The sequence below is a fragment of the Myotis lucifugus genome, unplaced genomic scaffold (assembly GCF_000147115.1).
Source record: "Myotis lucifugus unplaced genomic scaffold, Myoluc2.0 scaffold_295, whole genome shotgun sequence".
Taxonomy (NCBI): domain Eukaryota; kingdom Metazoa; phylum Chordata; class Mammalia; order Chiroptera; family Vespertilionidae; genus Myotis; species Myotis lucifugus.
The window spans coordinates 1,120,709-1,139,864 of NW_005871343.1; the positions used below are offsets into that span (position 1 = coordinate 1,120,709).

Consider the following 19,156-nt stretch of genomic DNA (forward strand, 5'->3'; position numbering starts at 1 on the left):
GAATAGAATGAAAGGTCTCTTCATAACGGGGAGCCCTGTAGAGACGCCTGGATCCCCCGGACGTGCGGGCTCAAGGTCGGAACCAGAGGGACAAGTTCTCCAAGACTCCGAGGCTCACCGCCACAACCCCGCGGACCCGCCCGCGTCGCCCGGGATCCCGCCCAACGGGGGCTGCGGCCCATTACCAACAGCGGGTGTCCGCGGCGAGGGCCGGGCCGGTGGGCGGGCGGGCGGACTGCACTTACCGACCCGCAGCTCGCCCCGCAGCCGGGCAGCCCGGGCGGGAGGGGGGTGTGGAGAGCGGGGGAAACGCGAGTGTGGCCCGAGGAAACGGTGGCATTCGTCTGAGCCTACTACCGACCTGGGACTCTCGCCTTCCCCCTCGTGCAACAGCAGCTCCCTGGCCGCGCGACTCAGAAAACAGGAACCGAAACGGCGCGCGCCCTAATCCTATTTGGCCTCTTCCCGCCCGATTTGCCGGGAGCTCACGCCCCTCCTCCAAACCCAAAAGATTTCTTCGGGCCGAAAACGCCCCTTTCCCGCCCCCTCCCTGTACTAGTGAACGGGACCGGCTTGAGTTCTCGCGAGAGATCCTTCCCCTCCCCCAGCTAGTGAGTGCGCGAACGGGAAAGGAGGAGGGCGGTCCAGGCGAAAGCGCTGCAGACGCCATTATCCTCTGTTTCTCTGCTGCACCAACCTCTACGTCTTGCTTACGTCCCGCTTGTTTACAGCCTATAGGTAATTGGGGTTATTGGGACTTGGGTATTACAGACTCAGGCAGGGGATTGGCCTCCCTAACGGCTGCGTTGACTTCCTCCAAGTCCGGTTTTCCTCGGGCCCTTAGCGGCCTCACAGCCTGAAGGGAGGCGCCGGTGGGAGGCGGGGGTGTCGCCTTCCTCTGGCGCTTTGATTGACGCGGCCTTAGACCAATCGCTTCGCCTAGGCGCCACCGCTGAAGCCCAAGCAGCCAATCGGGCGCGGCGGCGGCGTAGGAGAGCGCGGGAGGCGGGGGAGAGCGGGGCCCTGCGCTCGTTTTCTGTCTAGCTGTGACCGGTTGAGGCGGCGCGGCGGCATAGGGACGACGACCTCGCGCGGTGAGGAGCGGGGCTGGGCGGACGGCGTGTGAGGGCGAAAGTCGGAGGCCAATTTTGCCGCTTGAGGGAGGCGTTTGGGGGTCTGCTTGGTGGTTGGCCGGTTCTCAGCGAGGAAACGTTGCTCGGTTCCCCTCCCCCCACCTCCGCCATTTCCCTGAGCGTATCCGCAGTCCGCGTTGGGGTACTGGAGGCTTCGGGGCGCTACGAGGCATGTGCCTGCAGGATGAGCTGTAGTTTTGTTGTCTTGGGGGCTAGGCCTCTTGTTGGGGAAGGAGAAGGGGCCGGCGGGCGGCACCCGAGGGCGGTACAGATCGCCGCAGTCTCTGGTGGGTCCCGCCGCGCTTCGGCTCTCCGGCTCTCCGGGCCTGGGCTTGGGGCTGGAGCGGGAAGGTCGGGTGGTCGGGGCTGCCTCCGTTGCTTTGTCTCTCCCGCTGTGGGGGGAGGGTGCGGGGACGAGATCTCGGGGCCGCGTGGTGGGTGGGGGAGGGGGTCGGCGCTCGGCTCCGCCTAGTAGCACGTAGTCGCCATTACAAGGGCGGCCATTTCCTGTCGGATCCGGGAGTTGACGTGCGGCGCCTCTGCGCTCGCCTCCGGCTTTCTCGGCTCCTGTTACTCGGTCCCCGCCGATCCCGGTCTCGGGAGTTGGGAGGGGAGTTCATGTTGGCCTCGGCTCGTCACGCGCGTACTTAGCGATTGTGGCGGCCGGAGGAATGGTGATCGAAGGACCGCATCAACGTGGTTTTGGGGGTTTTTTTTGTAGCTAGACCCCGCGTCGGCGTGGTGGTGGTGTTTTTTATAGATGATCTTTACATTCTTTTATCCAAGTCTGCCGCCATACCTCCGTATATAACTGACTGACGGCCCCGAAAGAGAGGGTTTCAGTGAGTCCTTAGAAGAATGGTTTGTCGGCAAACGTTATGGGCAGCATAAGTGCTGCCCTTTTTAAGCGTTAGGCTGCCTAGGTATCCCCCCGCCTTTTTTTCTCTTTTTTTTTTTTTTAATTGGGGGGCCACATGTCTTCTGCCAGCCCTGCGAGGGGAGCTAAAAGGCTGTTTGCAGTCCCGTCGCCAGTCTGGTTGCAGATGTGTAATTGTTAGGTTGCGCCCTTTTTAACGTCGCGTAAAATACCTTGGTAGTTAGTGTTGAAGGACTCGGTTAACGCAGATAATCGAGTAGTCCGGGCGGAGTGGGGCAGCGCTATAAAACTAGCTTTGTTATATATCTTTGTATAAGTTACATTTTCGGGGACAGAATTGAGGTTCGTGGGCTGATGCATGTGCCTTTGTTTTTATATGTGTGTATTATGTAAAATAAATAAGTAGTTTCTGAAGTGGGACTAGATCCAGTGGCTTTAGTGTTCTTTCCTTTGTAAAAGAAAAAACTAATAGTGTTTTGGATTTTTAAGGCAATTATTGGAGGACTTAAGACCCTAAAATGAAGAAATGGCTCTTTAGTTTGTTGTGTTCAGATCAGTGTTTGTTTGTATCTAGTAATCGGCAACCAAAGGCAAAACTGATTTGTGTTGGTTTTTGTAGGCTACTGCAGCACTAGGGTGTCAGTTGGTCCCGCCCAGAACACTTCAGTTCTGCTCTGCAAGGATATATAATTGGTACGTTCTAGAAACAGTCCTGTCTTTGCTTTTTAAAAATATTTAGCTACAGGTTACTTTTCAATAAGCCAAATGGACTAGCTTCTTTATTTTTTTAACAGATTGGTGTGTCCATATAATCCAAGAAAATGGAAACTGAACAGCCAGAGGAAACCTTCCCCAACACCGAAACCAACGGTGAATTTGGTAAGAAGACATTTTAATTTTAACAATTTTATATTTTTATCTGTGTTTAGTCTGAGGTCCCTGTGAATTACAGCTTGGCTTTTATTTATGAACTAAAAGTAATCCTTACTCCCATATTTTGTGTTTAGAAAACTTGAAAGGGAGCATGCTTTGATTCATATTTAAAAGTCAAAGAATCCGAGTGCCTTCAGCCTTTTTAAAACAAACTTAACAATTAGCAACAAATCTCTTAAGATAGAATATAGTTGCTTTCTCTAATTTAAGCTTAAGTTAGTTAAATTAAAACTTTATGATTAAAGGTGCCTTTTGAGGATGATGTGCTTTCTTTGAAATTTGGAACTGTTGATTTCTAGGTAAACGCCCTGCAGAAGATATGGAAGAGGAACAAGCTTTTAAAAGATCTAGGAACACTGATGAGATGGTTGAATTACGCATTCTGCTTCAGAGCAAGGTATTCATTTTATTCTTGGAAAATTGAAAATGGGTTTTAAGTTCTGGCTTGGCCCTCTTGGAAGCCTTCAAAGCCTTAAAGGTTGAAGAATATGAAAGATTTGTGTGGCTCCACAAGGACTTGTAGGCCATGTGGTGGCTTTGTTTTTTTGTTTATGTATGTTTGTTTGTTTGTTTGCGTAATAATTAAAATGAAATCCCTTAATATATTGAGCAACTTAACAGGTTAAACCAGGAGAAGGGTGTGGGTAATCCTTAAAGCATTAATGGGTCTTGATTGCATTGCAAATTTATTAGAAAGCAGTTTGGCAGTTCACTTGATACTATCAGGTAACAATGAAAAAGTATCTACTACTAATATTTATATTATTTGTTTTACAGATGGGTACTGTGAAATTAATCAGTGCTAAAGTTTTAATAAGTTCAGTGTATACTGACATTCTAAATATTTAAAATTTCTGCCTTGGTGGGGGTTTTTTTGTTTGTTTTTTACTGTATTATTTTTAATACCCCGAATAGATTTTTAGCCCTATAACAAGAAAAAGTGGGAGGGCTAAATTTTTTATTTATTTTATTTTTTTCTTGCTTAAAGCTTGAGAACACAGGAAGGAAGGGGCAAAATTAATCTGTCTTTTTACTTTTTCCAGAATGCTGGGGCAGTGATTGGAAAAGGAGGCAAGAATATTAAGGCTCTGCGTACAGACGTAAGTATTAAAGAGTTTAAAACTACTACTCCAGCTTCAGTTTATGTTCGTAGAAATTTAAAGAGTTGCATCATAGAAATCACTTAATAGTTTAGATACATGCCATTTATAATAATTTCATAGATAATTTCAAGGTTTGCCATTCCTTATTTAACAAAGTTTGGATTGGGTTGGGTGGTGAGGTCTATATTAAACCTCTTCACTTTCTAATAACTTTGCACCAAATTATTCACTTCAGGCAGGATAACATCTTAATTAGAAATAACGACAGTGTAAAGACCCTTAATTGCATCATTTCCCGTGTGTGAATCAATTACAGTGTTACTGAAAGCCATTGCAGGTGGCTGATTAAACACAAATTTTTATTCCCTGTTTTTAATTGTCCATCTGTTTAACAGCTTGCACATGGAACACAAACAAATTAATGTTGAGCTTGCATGATTTAAATATGGGTAAAGAAGAGAAGGCACTTATTTTTAAGATTGGGAAACCTTATGTCAGTGCCATTGATTTTAGTCTTAATATTTTATAGTGGGTTGACTCTTGTGATTAGACACATTAAATGTTGGTATCACCAGAAGTAAGCATATTTATAGGACTTGGCTACACCTAAATTCCTTTAAATTTTTTTTCTCATAGTGAACACGCTCTTAAATGTTTTCTTGCTGAAATGGAGGCAAATAATAACTTTGTGTTGAATACTTATAGTATTTCATTTCTCTCTTGGTCGCAGATCTTTGTATGTTCCTCTTGAGTACTGTAAACTGAACTTGAAAATTTGCTTAAAATTTTACAAACTTGCCTGTTAGGATCTAGGAATGCCTTTTAAACCTCCAGGAAACCAACTAGTCTTTTAAGAGTTAGGGTTTTTGGTGGTGTGGGAATTTTTGTTTTGTCTTTTATAAACCTCTCTCCTCTTAATCCAGATGTTCTGTATAATTATCTGGGTTATTAATTTCCCCGTTCCTCAAGAACTTAAGTAAACAGAGTCATGACAGGTTTTGTGTCTACCCTCATGAGCCAGCCTGCTACTGAAACATCGTTTGTTTTCTTAAAAAGAAAAAAAAATAGTACCGTCATTTAAGGTCCTTAAATGTTAAGCCACAGTCAGATATAGAGTCCATTATTGTGTTAGTCTTCAGAACAACTTAAACTTGTTTTCATTAATTGAGAGTATGAGTATAGTTTGTATTAAATTAAAATTTATTGCTTTTCCCCCTTTTCCCTCTCCTTGTTTTTTTGGCCATATATCTCCGTTGCCCATGTACTGGATCGACTTACCCCTGCGTTGCCCACCATGACGTTGGCCCATCCGCCCCTGAACGCCCATGTGAAAACCCTGGTTGGCTATGCCCAAAAATGTGCTCGTTGCCAAACGGGTACCATACTTGACAACTTCTGATTGAATGCCCATGCCCAATGCCAACATCCACGAACGCCAATGACCAATGCAGTACAATGCCAGTGTTTCAGTCCCAGACAGCAGTGGCCCCGAGCGGTATGTCCCAACAGTTTATGCCTCACTGCCTGATTAGAAAGAGAGAAATGTATTTTATTACCTGCCTTTTATATAATTAAATAGTATCCCCTTTAGACGGTGTATTGTTTTTCAAGTTTCTGTCTTATTTTCCCCATTAAGTCTTTTTGTCACTGAACTTTTACCGTGAGTTGCCCACCCAAACGATCCACTAATTTTATTTCGATGGAAGGAGCACAGCTTCAAGTGTTGCATATTTGCTGCATTGTAAATCAAATTGTTACCAAAATAGTCTCTCGCTCTGTCTTTGTGGCCCACCTTGCTTCCCAACATTTGCCTGTTCATAATTTTTTCTGATGAAATGCTAACTCTGGTTCACTTTCCTTCACTTCTCATTTGTATTGTCTTTGTTTTGTCTTGCATTTGTATTTGTTTTCTTGCAGAGCCCATTAGTGATCTAATTTCTAACTGGTATCCATAACCTTACTCCAAATATAATGTTCACCACTTGCATATTCCCCACTTTGCCTAAGAGAAGGTGTGCCAGTTTTACCAATGTAACAGCGAGGGTATCCTTAATTAACTTAGTGGTGGCGGGGAACATAAATATTCAACTCTGCTTCAGTTCTGGTCAATTTATTGCCCACTTAATCTGAGCCCTTCCAAGAGCCCATTCTCTCTGTCTCTCTCCAAGTCTCCTAATATTGTTATGTCTGTATTGGGCATAAAACAAAAATGCATGTGTAAACCTATAAATAGGCTACTTTAAATGGGGAGTATTAAATGTTACTTCTCTGGAAAAGTTTGTATGAATGCTAGTGATAAACACAAAACTCATTTTTCTTTTCCAACTTTTTTGTACTATCTGGTATTTGTGATGTTTGACAGCATATTGAGTATCAGTGCTGATATTGAAACAATTGGAGAAATTCTGAAGAAAATCATCCCTACCTTGGAAGAGGTAGGCTCATTTTTTATGTATTTGTTGATTGGGGAGGGTTAAAGTGTGTTTTATTGGGGCCTAATTGGGGAGGTGGAGAGACAGTGGGTATAACATTTTGTAGTAGTAGCAGCATCGTACAACCTGCTTTATAGTATACAGGGTTGCTGTATTCACGTTGTTTTTAAAATGTCTGACCACAACGGAGTAAATCTGAACTAAAAATATCTGTGGTCATGCATTTTCATGGGTTTAGCATATATTTTATGGGCTTTAGTTTTAGAGGAGGTTTTTTGTTTTGTTTTTGTTTCGTTAAATTTGAGGATTTTTAAGTTCTGTAATTATTTGTAGTATATAGAGAAAACCATTGTACATTCTTAGTGTAGATTAGTGTAGTTTCTCGCTATGTAATGATGTAGATGTGAAATATGTTATAGTAGCTTTACCAATATATGCGACAATAGCCTGATCACACTAGACACTTAACCTATTACTCTTATTTTTCTACTTTCAGGGCCTGCAGTTGCCATCACCCACTGCAACCAGCCAGCTCCCGCTCGAATCTGATGCTGTGGAATGCTTAAATGTATGTCATAGTGCCATTGAACCCCACTGAAGTATGGAGCCTGGCCCATGGGATTAATTTTATTTTTAACATAGTGTGCTTTTCCGGTCTCTATAGAAAAAGGCTTAAAAACATGATAAATGAATGGTCTTACAACTCACTGTTGACCCTGCTCCATGCTGCAGTGGGAATTAACTACATTTGCAAAGTGCTTTGCAGTCATTTATATTATGATGTTATTTGAATGTTAATAATAATATTGTAGTAACAGCGACATGCTAAATGGCTGCAGTGTGGGTATGGTGTTGCAGGACCTGAAAATAAAATAGTTTTTTAAGGTGGTGCAGAATGTCCTTTTTGGGCCTGGCTATTGAGGATAATAAGCACATAACTGGTAAAGTTATTGAAATATAAATTCAGGTTGCTCACTGCAACAGTATGTTATGCTTATAGCAGATAAGTGTGTATTGGGGAAATCCTTAATTTGGAACTAAAATTTTATAACTCTCCCTCTGCAGTACCAACACTATAAAGGAAGCGACTTTGACTGCGAATTGAGACTGTTGATTCATCAGAGTCTGGCAGGAGGGATTATTGGGGTCAAAGGTGCTAAAATCAAAGAACTTCGAGAGGTAAAGTCACTTTTCTTTTACTGGAAAATAGTTTTTTCATATAGACTTGGTGTAGTGGGCTTGGCTTCTGTTACCCTTCTGAGTTTCTTCCCTGAGATTCCTCATCACATTTGCTGTTGAAATACCACAATAAGGCCTGACCACATTATTTTGGTGTGCTTCCCCCCCACCCCCACCCCCCCACCCCCCAAAAAAAAAAGTCCTAGGGTTACCAACAAAATTTGGGGTGGAGAGGAGTGGGTTTACTTAAGATCGATACGTTTATCTGAACCTTCCTAGGTTTCCTAACCTCTTTAGTGTACTTCCTTGTTTTTGTTTTGTTGGGGTGGGTTTTTTTGTTTGTTTGTTTTGGTTAATGCTTTTTTTTTTCTTTTTTAATACAGAACACTCAGACAACAATCAAGCTTTTCCAGGAATGCTGTCCTCATTCCACTGACAGAGTCGTTCTTATTGGAGGAAAACCTGATAGGGTTGTAGAGTGCATAAAGATCATCCTTGATCTTATATCAGAGGTACCTTAAGAATGTTTATCTGCATGTTTAACTTCTTAAAACAGATGTCAAAGTATTTCAGAATATTTAGACAAATGTCTTTTGTCCTTTCCCTAGCAATTTTCAATCCCCTATCTTTAGCTAGCTATTACTTTAATTTAGAAATAATTTGAGAGACTGGAGAACTGTCTTGATTGCTGGTGTGATTTTTATAGCCTTTAGTCCTTCAAAGGAAATTTCTACAGTACTACATTGCACAGAGCTTCCAAGTGATAGTGTTCAGTAGTGTTCGTATGGGTTACAGGCTCACCCAAGATACTGAACCTTTTATCCCTCTGAGTGGTCACTTCATAGACTCCATTGTGAAACATAAAAGGGGTTGTAGTCCCTTAAGATAGTCTGGTAAAAGTAGCAAGCTGCTACTTCTTCCCCCAAGCAGTAAAGCTCACTTTTTGTTTAGGACTCACAAAAAATAATGCATTTTTTTTCCAGTTATTTCCTATATTCCTGTCCCGTCTGAAGTACCTCCCAGGAAAAATAAAAGGACTTTAGATATTTTGTTTGTAAAAAGAGTGGTTATCAAGTCTATTTTTCTTTGGTGTGTAATATTGCTGTTTTTGTTTTAGTCGCCCATCAAAGGACGTGCACAGCCTTATGATCCCAACTTTTATGATGAAACTTATGATTATGGTGGCTTTACAATGATGTTCGATGACCGCCGTGGCCGTCCTGTGGGATTTCCCATGCGGGGAAGAGGTGGTTTTGACAGAATGCCTCCTGGTCGGGGTGGGCGCCCCATGCCTCCATCTAGAAGAGATTATGATGATATGAGCCCTCGGCGAGGACCTCCTCCCCCTCCTCCTGGACGAGGTGGCCGGGGTGGTAGCAGAGCTCGCAATCTTCCTCTTCCTCCACCACCACCACCTAGAGGAGGGTAAGTTCCTTTTCATCTACATATTACTAACATACAAGAGGCTGCAGTTTAGGGGGTGATCAGGGTTAGACTTTTCTTTATTTGATGTGTGTGATGTCAGTAAACTGAGATTACAACCAGTACTGTTTTTGCAGGGATCTAATGGCCTATGACAGGAGAGGAAGACCTGGAGATCGTTATGATGGCATGGTAAGAATTTTCATTTATCATCAACTATACTTCAGTGCGTAAGGCATCTACAAGTATGGTATAGTGAACATTTTTGTTCCCGAAAATGTTGCTGGAAAAGCTTGTCTTACAAATTCACTCCTCAGATAGCCACTTACATCATTTTGTTCTCTGCCAGACTAGTAAGACTTTATTGAGCCATCATTATTCCCCAAAGTATGTAATGTAGAAATATAAATTGGGCATATAAAAGTAGTAACTATGGCAAAAGTATTCTGCCAGGTTCATGTTAACAGTTCTTTGTCTCAACACAGGTTGGTTTCAGTGCCGATGAAACATGGGACTCTGCAATAGATACATGGAGCCCTTCAGAATGGCAGATGGCTTATGAACCACAGGTTGAGTATCCTGGCTGTTTGCACTCATATCAGGAATAATTAAGATGTTTGCCTACTCACCACTAAGTGTCTTTTTTTCACCTTAATATTTTTCTTTAAATGCTGTGTACCTGAGTAGTTTCTTCCCCTAAGGATTCTTCTGAAATATACTTACTAGGGAGCATATGGGACTTTGGTTTCCTAAACTGAGGAGTTTTAGGAATACTAAGATATCTGAAAAATAGTCTTGAAAGCAAAGTAATTTTCTATTTTTTCTTTCCATTTTTAGGGTGGCTCTGGATATGGTAAGTTTTCTCCTTTGTGAAATCAAATATTATTTCATGTTTTCTAAAAGAACTTAATGCTCATTATTTAAATCAGATTATTCCTATGCAGGGGGTCGTGGCTCATATGGTGATCTTGGTGGACCTATTATTACAACACAAGTAACTATTCCCAAAGATGTAAGTATCTTTACTGTATTACAATAAACGTTTAATGAATTATTTCAAGTCCTCTAACTTATAATAAGAGATTTTAACAAATATTCCATTTTAGGATTAAAGTTGTGTTTTTTAAGGACTTCAGTGGGGTGTCCTCCAATTTGGGATTTGTCAGGTGTCCACTACTATCAAAAGCTGTTAGATGGTTTTGAGCCCTTGATTCATTAAGAAAATGTTGAAGTAATTGCATTGTAACCCAAATCTTGACTAGTTTTTTGGGGGGGCAGGGGGGATTAAAAGTCAGAATAAATAACTGCAAAGTTAAACTCGAAGGTCTTTTAAAATATAGGTGATGTGATTTTTTTTTTTAAGTATATCATAAACGCTTGTTTTTGAAAATCTTTTCAGCTGGCTGGATCTATAATTGGCAAAGGTGGTCAGAGGATTAAACAAATTCGTCATGAGTCAGGAGCTTCGATCAAAATTGATGAGCCTTTAGAAGGGTCCGAAGATCGGATCATTACCATTACAGGAACACAGGACCAGATACAGAATGCACAGTATTTGCTGCAGAACAGGTCAGTTTAAGTTTAGCTTTATGTTAGCCTACACATACTAAAACTTTAAAAAGCTTTTCTTCTCAATTGATTTTTCTTTTAGAAGCCATGGTGTCTCAACCTTTTGGGGACCTAACTTCTAAACATTCTAATAGTTTTGCTTTAATTTTCTTCTGCTTTCTTACTAAAAACGGAGACATTCAGTACTAATCTTGCTGGAAGAAGCCTTAACCAAGCAAACTTCTCATTTCTCTGGTGAAAACTGCTGCCAAAACCACTTGTTATAAATTATACAAAGCCTGTAGAAAATGTAGAAGATTCAGTGGATGTTGGTCTAGTTCTGTGTGGAAGACTAGTGATTTTGTTGTTTTTAGATAACTAAATCGACAACAAATCACAGTCTGCCATATGGCACAGGCCATGCCTCTACAGGACAAATGATTGGTGCTGTAAAATGCAGCATTTCACACCTTCACTGGCATTTCTTGTCTTTTTCTACCAAATATTAACAACTTTTTGTTTCATTTTCTTAATTCTGCTCTACTAATGTCTGGTTCACTATTAATCTTTTTTTTTTCTTGAATTTTACATTGCTCTAATTTGTAATTGCTGTTTTAATTCTTATTTCTAATTATTAATGGACATGCTTATCGCTTTAATTTAGCATTGAAATTGTCTTAATGTTGATGAAGATGTTACGAACAAAAATTCTAATTCGTCCTTTTTTTTCTTTTCTTTTATAGTGTGAAGCAGTATGCAGATGTTGAAGGATTCTAATGCAAGATATTTTTTCTTTTTTATAGTGTGAAGCAGTATTCTGGAAAGTTTTTCTAAGACTAGTGAAGAACTGAAGGAGTCCTGCATCTTTTTTTTTTTATCTGCTTCTGTTTAAAAAGCCAACATTCCTCTGCTTCATAGGTGTTCTGCATTTGAGGTGTAGTGAAATCTTTGCTGTTCACCAGATGTAATGTTTTAGTTCCTTACAAACAGGGTGGGGGGGGAGGGTGTGCAAAAACTAACATTGAAATTTTGAAACAGCAGCAGAGTGAGTGAATTTTAATTTTTGTTCATTGTTGGTGGTTAGAAAATTCCCCCTATGTAATTATTGTGAACACTTTGCTTTGTGGTCACTGTAACATTTGGGGGGGGGTGGGACAGGGAAGAAAAGTAATAATAGTCCATATGTCCCTGGCATCTATTCAGAGCAGTGTGCAGAATGTAATGCTCTTTTGTAAGAAACGTTTTATGATTTTTAAAATAAATTTAGTGAACCTATTTTTGGTGGTCATTTTTTTTTTTAAGATGGTCATTTTTCAAATGGCTGAATTCCCCAACCTACCCCCAACTAAACACTAAGTTTGATTTTCAGCTCCTCTGTTGGACTTGGACTTAGGCAAAAATAATAATCTTTGCAAATTCAGTTCTGGTGATGTCTGGATGGTTTGAATGTCCATTGCTTGGGAAGAAATTCCATCATACCCCACTCATGCTTATAATAAGCTGGGGATTTTGTTTTTCTAAATGCCCCTACTTTGCAACAGTTTTCCTATGTTAGTAATTGTGAAGAACCAAGGTGGGGAGCAGTACTAAAAATTAAGTAATGGTATAAATGTATACCAGAAGCCTGATAGCAAGTTTTATTGATCGGAGTAATACTTGGTTATGGAAGTGACGCTAAATAAATTCTGGTTATTTTTTATTAGATAATTTCTTAACAAATTTAAACTGTCAGCCTGCTTAGTGTCTATTAGTTAAACTTTGTAAAATATATATATATTCTTGTTTTTCCATTGTATGCAAAATGAAAGAAAAAGATGTACCATTTCTTTGTTGTATGTTGGATTATGTAGGAAATGTTTGTGAACAAGTCAAAAAAAAAGGGAAAAAAGTTCCTGTGGATGTTTTGTGTAGTATCTTGACGTTTGTATTAAATAATAGTTAAGTTCACTTCCGAATAAAATTCCCATAATGCTAGATTTGACGTGTGCCCAATTTGAGCAAGGGTTGATTGACACCTGTTAAAATTTGTTAAACCGTTCCTCTTGTAAGGAAATACAGTAATCTTAAATTACATATTTTTTGTGTGAAGTGTTTTTCTAGCATTTGTAAATGGAATCTGGTAGGGGTGGTAAAGACAGAATTTCGGCAGTTGGGCTATTAATCTTAAAGAGGGAGTATTGCATAATGGGAGCTGAGTCATGCAATTTTACAGCTCCTGTTCTCCCATTACATGGTAAATTTTTGAGTCTTTTGTTTCTATCTATAGAACTCTAGTTTGATGTTTGAGAATATTAAAATAACTAGTATATGGTTCCTGATTCATAAATTCCTAAAATACTTGCCTATTGGCCTCCAACTATCCAGAAGGCATGAAAACTCGGTTACATAGAAAAGGGTTCATGGAGATAGTTCCACTTTCTTACATTTAGGAAAGAAATTTGTGTATAATAGAAAAGTGAAGTGGGCAGTTTTTCTTGAATACATAATGATACATGCAAATATGCCATTTAAGGCTATTAGTATTTCAGTAACACCCCTTTTAGGCCAGAGGAATTGAGTCTTTTGATAGTGAAGTACATGGTGTCACATTGCTTAAAACTAGTGAATACTACTTGTAAGGTTTCCCCAGAGGTGAAGTGAGGCTGAGTTGCCACATTGGGATTGCTTAGGGTAATATAGCCTGCTGGTGTTGAAATGAGTCCTCCCCCCCCCCCCCCCCAAAAAAAAGGGGGATGACATGTAGTCAAGTTATTCCAACCTGTGGAAAGCATTCCTGGAGCGAACACTGGTTTTCAAAGCTTTCATTAGCCATTCAAAGATTAGTTATGTAAATATATGAGTAGCTGAAAGTTTTAATTTTTGCCTTCCACAAACAATTCAGACTTTGAACACTTGAACCTAAAAGAATTGGAGAATATCTGGCATTGATAAGTTTACAACTGAGAGGGAGAGGCCTTTTGCATTGGTTAAAGGGTGTTTGAACTTGAACATAGGCTGGGATTTGAGTTAAATTGAAAAAAATTCTGAAGTTTAGAATTACTGAACACTATCAAACAAATTTTATAAGAAGTAGTACATGTGCTGATTTGCTACTTTAAAAATGTAAACAGCCCTTGTTGGAGTAGCTCAATCAGATAGTGTCGTACTGATAACCCCAAGATTGTGGGTTCAATCCCAGTTCACATAACAACCAATAAATGCATAAATAAGTGGAACAACAAATTGATATTTTTCCTCACTATAAATAATGAAATATAAACATGGAAGGTTTCAAAACATTTTTAGCTTAACTTTGACAATTACCAAAATGACAACAGAAATCGGGTTGCACCAAGGTTTTACAGCAGGGGTGGGAAACCTTTTTCTGCCAAGGGTCATTTGGATATAATCTCATTCAGAGGCCATACAAAATTATCAACTTAAAAATTAGCTTGCTATATTTGGTCAAACAGTTACTTAATTCACCCCTAGTGCCTTGGCAGGGCCAGACCAAATGATTTCACAGGCCATATAAGGCCATGGGCTGGACATTTCCCACTCATAGGAATAAATTTGAAACCTTAACCTATTCACATTTTAGTTTGCCTTTACAATGAGACCATAATGGAAAATATTTTCATTGTGTTGAATGATCCAGTTATTCCTAAATCTTTAATCACTGATACCTCTGGTATACACAGAGACTGAATCTTTTAGGAAAAAGTGAACTATAACAATTTCTCTCAATCATTTCAGTGGTTTGTTTTCCAGTGTCTTATGTTAATACTCAAAATGGAATTACTGTTCCACAAACATGACAGGTTTTGATTTGCTTTAAGATTGCTGCTGCTGCTGAAGCGGCCTATATTTTATTTTTTTAATCCTCACTGGAGAACAGGCTTAGAGGAAGGGAGAGAACTATCGGTGGATCAAACCCACAACCCAGGTATGTGCCCTGCCCAAATCGAACCCACAACCTTTTGGTGCATGGATGAAATTCAACCAGGCCTATACTTTAAATTTTATTTTCAGATCAATGAAAGTAAGTCCATAAGGTTGGTTTGGTTTTTTAAATGTTTAGTGCCATCGAAATTTTGGAAAGGGATTTAATCTTGATGGCTAAATTAAAGTAATCTTAAATACTATGTTTACATCTGTTTATTGTCAATGTTTGCCCCTTGCTGGCAAGTTTGAAGTGAAATTGACCCAATTTCTTGATGGTGACACTGAACTTGTACAAAACAATATCACAGTGTTTCTCAAACTGTTAATAGGACCATCTTCAACAATGCTGGTTAAACATGAAAATGGCCCACACCTCAGTTCTAGCAAATCAGTCACTATAAAGAGGCATCAAGAATCTGCACATTTGACATACAGATGGTCAATAGACATGAAAAAATGCTCAAAGTCACCCATGATCAGATGTAAATAAAAACAATGTATCACCCCACACTTGTCAAAATGGCAACTATCAAATCAGTTTCTGGAGAGGATATGGAGAAAGGGAATCCTAGTACACTGTTGATGAGAATGCAGACTGGTGCAGCCACTGGAAAACAGTATGGAGTTTCCTCAAAAAATTGAAAATGACCCGGCCAGTTGAGCATCGATCTATGGACCAGGAGGTCACAGTTTGATTCCCAGTCAGGGCATATGCCTGAGTTGTGGGCTCAATCCCACAACTGGGCATCTGATCAGTGATTCTCTCCCATCATTGATGTTTCACCCTTCCTCTCTAAAATCAATATAAAAGATATCCTTTTTGAGTTAAAAATGGAACTGATCCCACTTCTAGGAATATAGCCTAAGAATCCCAAAACACTAATCAGAACATATGCACCCCAATATTCATAGCAGTGGTATTTACAGTAGCCAAGGTCTGGAAACAGCACAAGTGTCCATCAATAGATGAATAGATAAAAAAACACATTTGTACCATGGAATACTATGCAGCAGTAAAGAAGGGTTTCCTTGCCCTGGCAGGTTTGGCTCAGTGAACAGAGGGCATTGGTCTGCAGACCAAAGGGTCCTGGGTTCGATTACAGTCAAGAGAATGCACCTTAGTTGCAGACTCCTCCCCGGCCCAGGCCCTGGTCAGGGCATGTGCAGGAGGCAACCAATTGTTTCTGTCACATCGATGTTGCTCTCTTTCCCTCATCCATTTTCTCTAGAAATCAATGAAAAACTATCCTTGGGTGAGGATGAAAAAAAAAAAGAAGGATCTCATATCCTTTAAGAAAGTATGGAGGGACCTGGAGAGTGTTATGCTAAGCGAAATAAGCCAGTCAGAGAATGACAAATAACACATGATCTCACTTATATATGGAATATAAAGAACAAAATAGGACCAGAAGCATGGATAAATGAAAGACTGACATCTCAAAGGGGAAGTGGGGGTGGGAAGGATGGGATGAGAAGAAAAACAAAACAAAACATGCATATATGCATAATCTGTGGTCACTGAGAATAATATGGTGAAGGCCTCCGGGGACAGGGTGTAGGACAGGTAAAGCGGAGCAGGAATGGGGGACATCTGTAATAGAGCCAACAATAAAAATAAAAAGAACCTGCACATTTAACAATGCCTGGGGTTAACAGTTTAAATTGTAAAAAGGTCTTTTTATCACCTCCACCTTTCCAAGACCTTCCAAAGTCTGGGTGCAAAGGGTTTAAGTATTTTGATAATGGGATGAAAGGGCCTTTGTCTGCAACTATGTAATATGTAGTAAGAACCATAAGTATATTTCCATACCTTTTCATTAATTCATACGAATGTATTTAGTTCCTGAAGTGTGTACAGGGACAGTAGGCCCTAAGGGTGCAGTGGTTAGCAAAAATAGTCTATTTGAAAAGACAATCCAATAATTATAACAAATTGATAATGAGGAAAAAGAAACTTCTTAGGTCTGTAAGATGTGTGTACATGTGTACATTCACAATCATGTTATGTTGCTTCAAACAACTTTGTAAAGTGTTAAAACTGGGAAAGTCCCAGTGTGTTGATACAAAATTCTGCCCTCTGTTCTTAGCAGATGAAAAAGACATCAGAGTTTGTATGCACAGATGGACATCATTTGCCCAAGGCAGGCTTTAGCTCTTTTCTGACCTGAGGAAAAGGAGAGAAGGGACTACCTGGAAAATTAAAGTCAAGGTAGTTATACTATACATTTGTCCATTTTAAAACGGGAAGCTAATTTGCTGAACTGGGTGTTGAATGTACAATATGCAAATGTTATGTGGGGTTGGGTTCCCCTGTTTGCCAACTGGCACTAGCAACCGAGTTGGGGTAAATTGAAATACCAGCTCTCTTATCCTATGACCTGAAATCTTTCTAGTCTCCACCTCATTTTTTGTCCAGAACTCATAAGGATTTCCTGTCCTCTCAACAGTCCCACCCCATTTCTCCCTGATTCCCCACACTCAGACCTGTAACTCCCAGACCTGTATTTCTTTTGAGAGAAATAAAAGGCATTGTCACCAAACCATCACACCTTTCAAAATCCTATCAAATATTATCCCCTTTTGGTCATCCTATCCCTCTTTCCCCTTTTCTTCCTGAAGTCTACCATTAAGGGATAAGCTTCATGGAAGGGAAGAGCCAGTTCATCTAGAACAAAAAAGTCTCTAGGGTAGGGATGGGAAAGCATATGACAGCTGCTTATCAGACCAAAAGAGCGAGAAGTCATTTTGATAGTAAGGAGAGAGATTGGCAGGAACAATAGAGTAGAAGGTGTCAGCTTGATCCCTCATAAACCCTAGGGTTCAGCCTGGTGCAGGGCAAGTGGAGGATGATTAGTGAGAGCAGCAACTCCAGATAGCTGATCCTTTCCAAAATGACAGTAGTGGGGGCTCCTGGATTCCACAGGGGTTAATTCAGGTTAACCTTGACCAGGTGGTGAGTGTTTAGGAGTTCTAGACCTCCCCTGTGTGTTGACTTCATATATTCAGGCCAACCGGAGAGCTTTCTTTATACTGTTATTCTCATAAAGAGATAAAAGCAGTGCCCTAGCCAGTTTGGCTCAGTGAACAGAACATGTGCCTGTGGAGTAAAGGGTCCCAAGTTCAATTCCAGTGAAGGGGGCTGGATCCCCAGTAGGGTTCGTGCAGGAGGCAGCCAGTCAATGATTCTCTCATCATTGATGTTTCTATTTCCCTCGTCCTCTCCCTTCCACTCTGAAATCAATAAAGATATATTAAAAAACAAATAATATCTCTTTTTTAAAAAAGTGGCCATACTCATTTATATTTCTTATTGAAAGCAAGGAGCCTAGTTCTCAAATAACTGCACTAGCCCTGGAGTGCCTACCTCTAGACTTACTAAATGAGAAAAACAATCCCTTTTGTTTAGTCATGATAGTCTGGTTTTCTGTTGTGTGAAGTACAATCCTACCCAGATATTTGATTGTCTGCCTTTCTCACTACATCATGTCAAATACCATGTCTATATTTGCTACCTGTGTAAGGTAGAAAATTCAACTCAAAACTGCTTTAAGATATATGGAAGTTTATGAACTCACATAACTGGAGATCCAAAAGTAGGACAGAACTAAGAGCTGACATGATCCCATTATCCCAGTTCCATTTCTCTGCTATTCTTTTTTTTTTTTTAATATATCTTTATTGATTTAAGAGAGGAAGGGAGAGGGAAAGAGAGAAACATCAATGAAAAGAGAGAATCTTCGATTGGCTGCCTCCTGCACACACCCCCACTGGGACTGAGCCTGCAACCGGGGCATGTGCCCTTGACCAGAATCGAACCCGGGACCCTTGAGTCCACAGGCCAACACTCTATCCACTGAGCCAAACCAGCTAGGGCTCTCTGCTATATTTTTTACCTCCCCTGTGTGTTGACTTCATATATTCAGATTGCCATCATAAGCACTGTAGGAATTTCATGACATATGTCACAGCTCAACATGCCTAGTGGGAGCGTGGATCACTTCTGGAAGTTCCCCTGGAAAAGCTTTCCGGAAAGTATCCTGAAAACCTATCCTTAAAACTCATTGAGGTGCAGTGGGGTACATGCATGATCCTAATCCAGTCCCTGGCAAGAGGGTGCTACTATCCTTAGAACAGTCCAGACCACCCCTGGAACCCAGGAGGCTGAGCTACACCAACTGTGGGTAGGAGGGAAGGATTCCCGAATAACAGCAGGGTTCTGTTAGAAGGGGAGAAGGGAAAGGATGTTGAGTATGTAAACAGCTCACTTTTTGTATTCCCAACATCTTGTAGACAAGCTTAAAAGCCAAAACAGAACACCCACACAGTTTATGCTTTATCTCAACAATAAGTTTCTTGAGTGAAGTATGCTTTACTCTTATTTATACTAGAGTTTTAACTCAATCCTGAACATATTAGGAATTCAAATTGTTGATTTTTTAAAATCAATAAGTCTGTGAGAGAAAATGGCTTATTTAGCTTCCTAGATTTTTTTGCACATTGTTAGATTTTCTTGCTAATCAACTTCTTTGACTCCCAAAACTTAGAACTGCTTGGGTACACAGGAAAAATTCCAAGCCCACAGATGTACATTTATTCAACAACTAT

General features: G+C 40.4%; 3 protein-coding genes across 14 annotated transcripts in view; 2 read left to right on the forward strand and 1 right to left on the reverse strand.

Moving 5' to 3' along the window:
- The window catches only part of RMI1 (RecQ mediated genome instability 1), a 13,617-nt gene extending 12,727 nt beyond the window's left edge, over positions 1 to 890 (reverse strand). The window contains exon 1 of one of the 4 annotated variants that reach the window (XM_023763635.1): positions 774 to 890. The gene's annotated coding sequence lies outside the window, so the exon portion shown is untranslated. Of the gene's footprint in view, positions 1 to 185; positions 201 to 245; positions 335 to 361; positions 499 to 773 lie in introns of those variants that run through there. The other 3 variants (XM_006100001.3, XM_006100002.3, XM_023763636.1) reach the window with 3 other exon arrangements.
- HNRNPK (heterogeneous nuclear ribonucleoprotein K) lies at positions 561 to 12,700 on the forward strand. Of its 9 annotated transcripts, none has more exons than XM_006100004.3 (17): positions 561 to 738; positions 2,630 to 2,703; positions 2,805 to 2,889; positions 3,243 to 3,340; positions 3,987 to 4,043; positions 5,498 to 5,541; positions 6,409 to 6,481; positions 6,975 to 7,046; positions 7,544 to 7,657; positions 8,041 to 8,169; positions 8,775 to 9,082; positions 9,217 to 9,271; positions 9,565 to 9,648; positions 9,917 to 9,932; positions 10,009 to 10,091; positions 10,479 to 10,648; positions 11,371 to 12,700. In XM_006100004.3, the coding sequence occupies exons 3-17, from the start codon at positions 2,832 to 2,834 to the stop codon at positions 11,402 to 11,404; spliced, it is 1,395 nt and encodes a 464-aa protein (XP_006100066.1). In that variant the 5' UTR covers positions 561 to 738; positions 2,630 to 2,703; positions 2,805 to 2,831; the 3' UTR covers positions 11,405 to 12,700. The 9 variants fall into 9 exon arrangements, with proteins under 9 accessions (XP_006100066.1, XP_023619405.1, XP_023619406.1 ...); XM_023763637.1 differs by having other exon boundaries at positions 11,431 to 12,700; XM_023763638.1 differs by having other exon boundaries at positions 10,024 to 10,091.
- The window catches only part of CUNH9orf64 (chromosome unknown C9orf64 homolog), a 17,145-nt gene continuing 9,520 nt past the window's right edge, over positions 11,532 to 19,156 (forward strand). The window contains exons 1-2 of the mRNA XM_023763641.1: positions 11,532 to 11,561; positions 16,642 to 16,760. The gene's annotated coding sequence lies outside the window, so the exon portion shown is untranslated. The remainder of the gene's footprint in view (positions 11,562 to 16,641; positions 16,761 to 19,156) is intronic.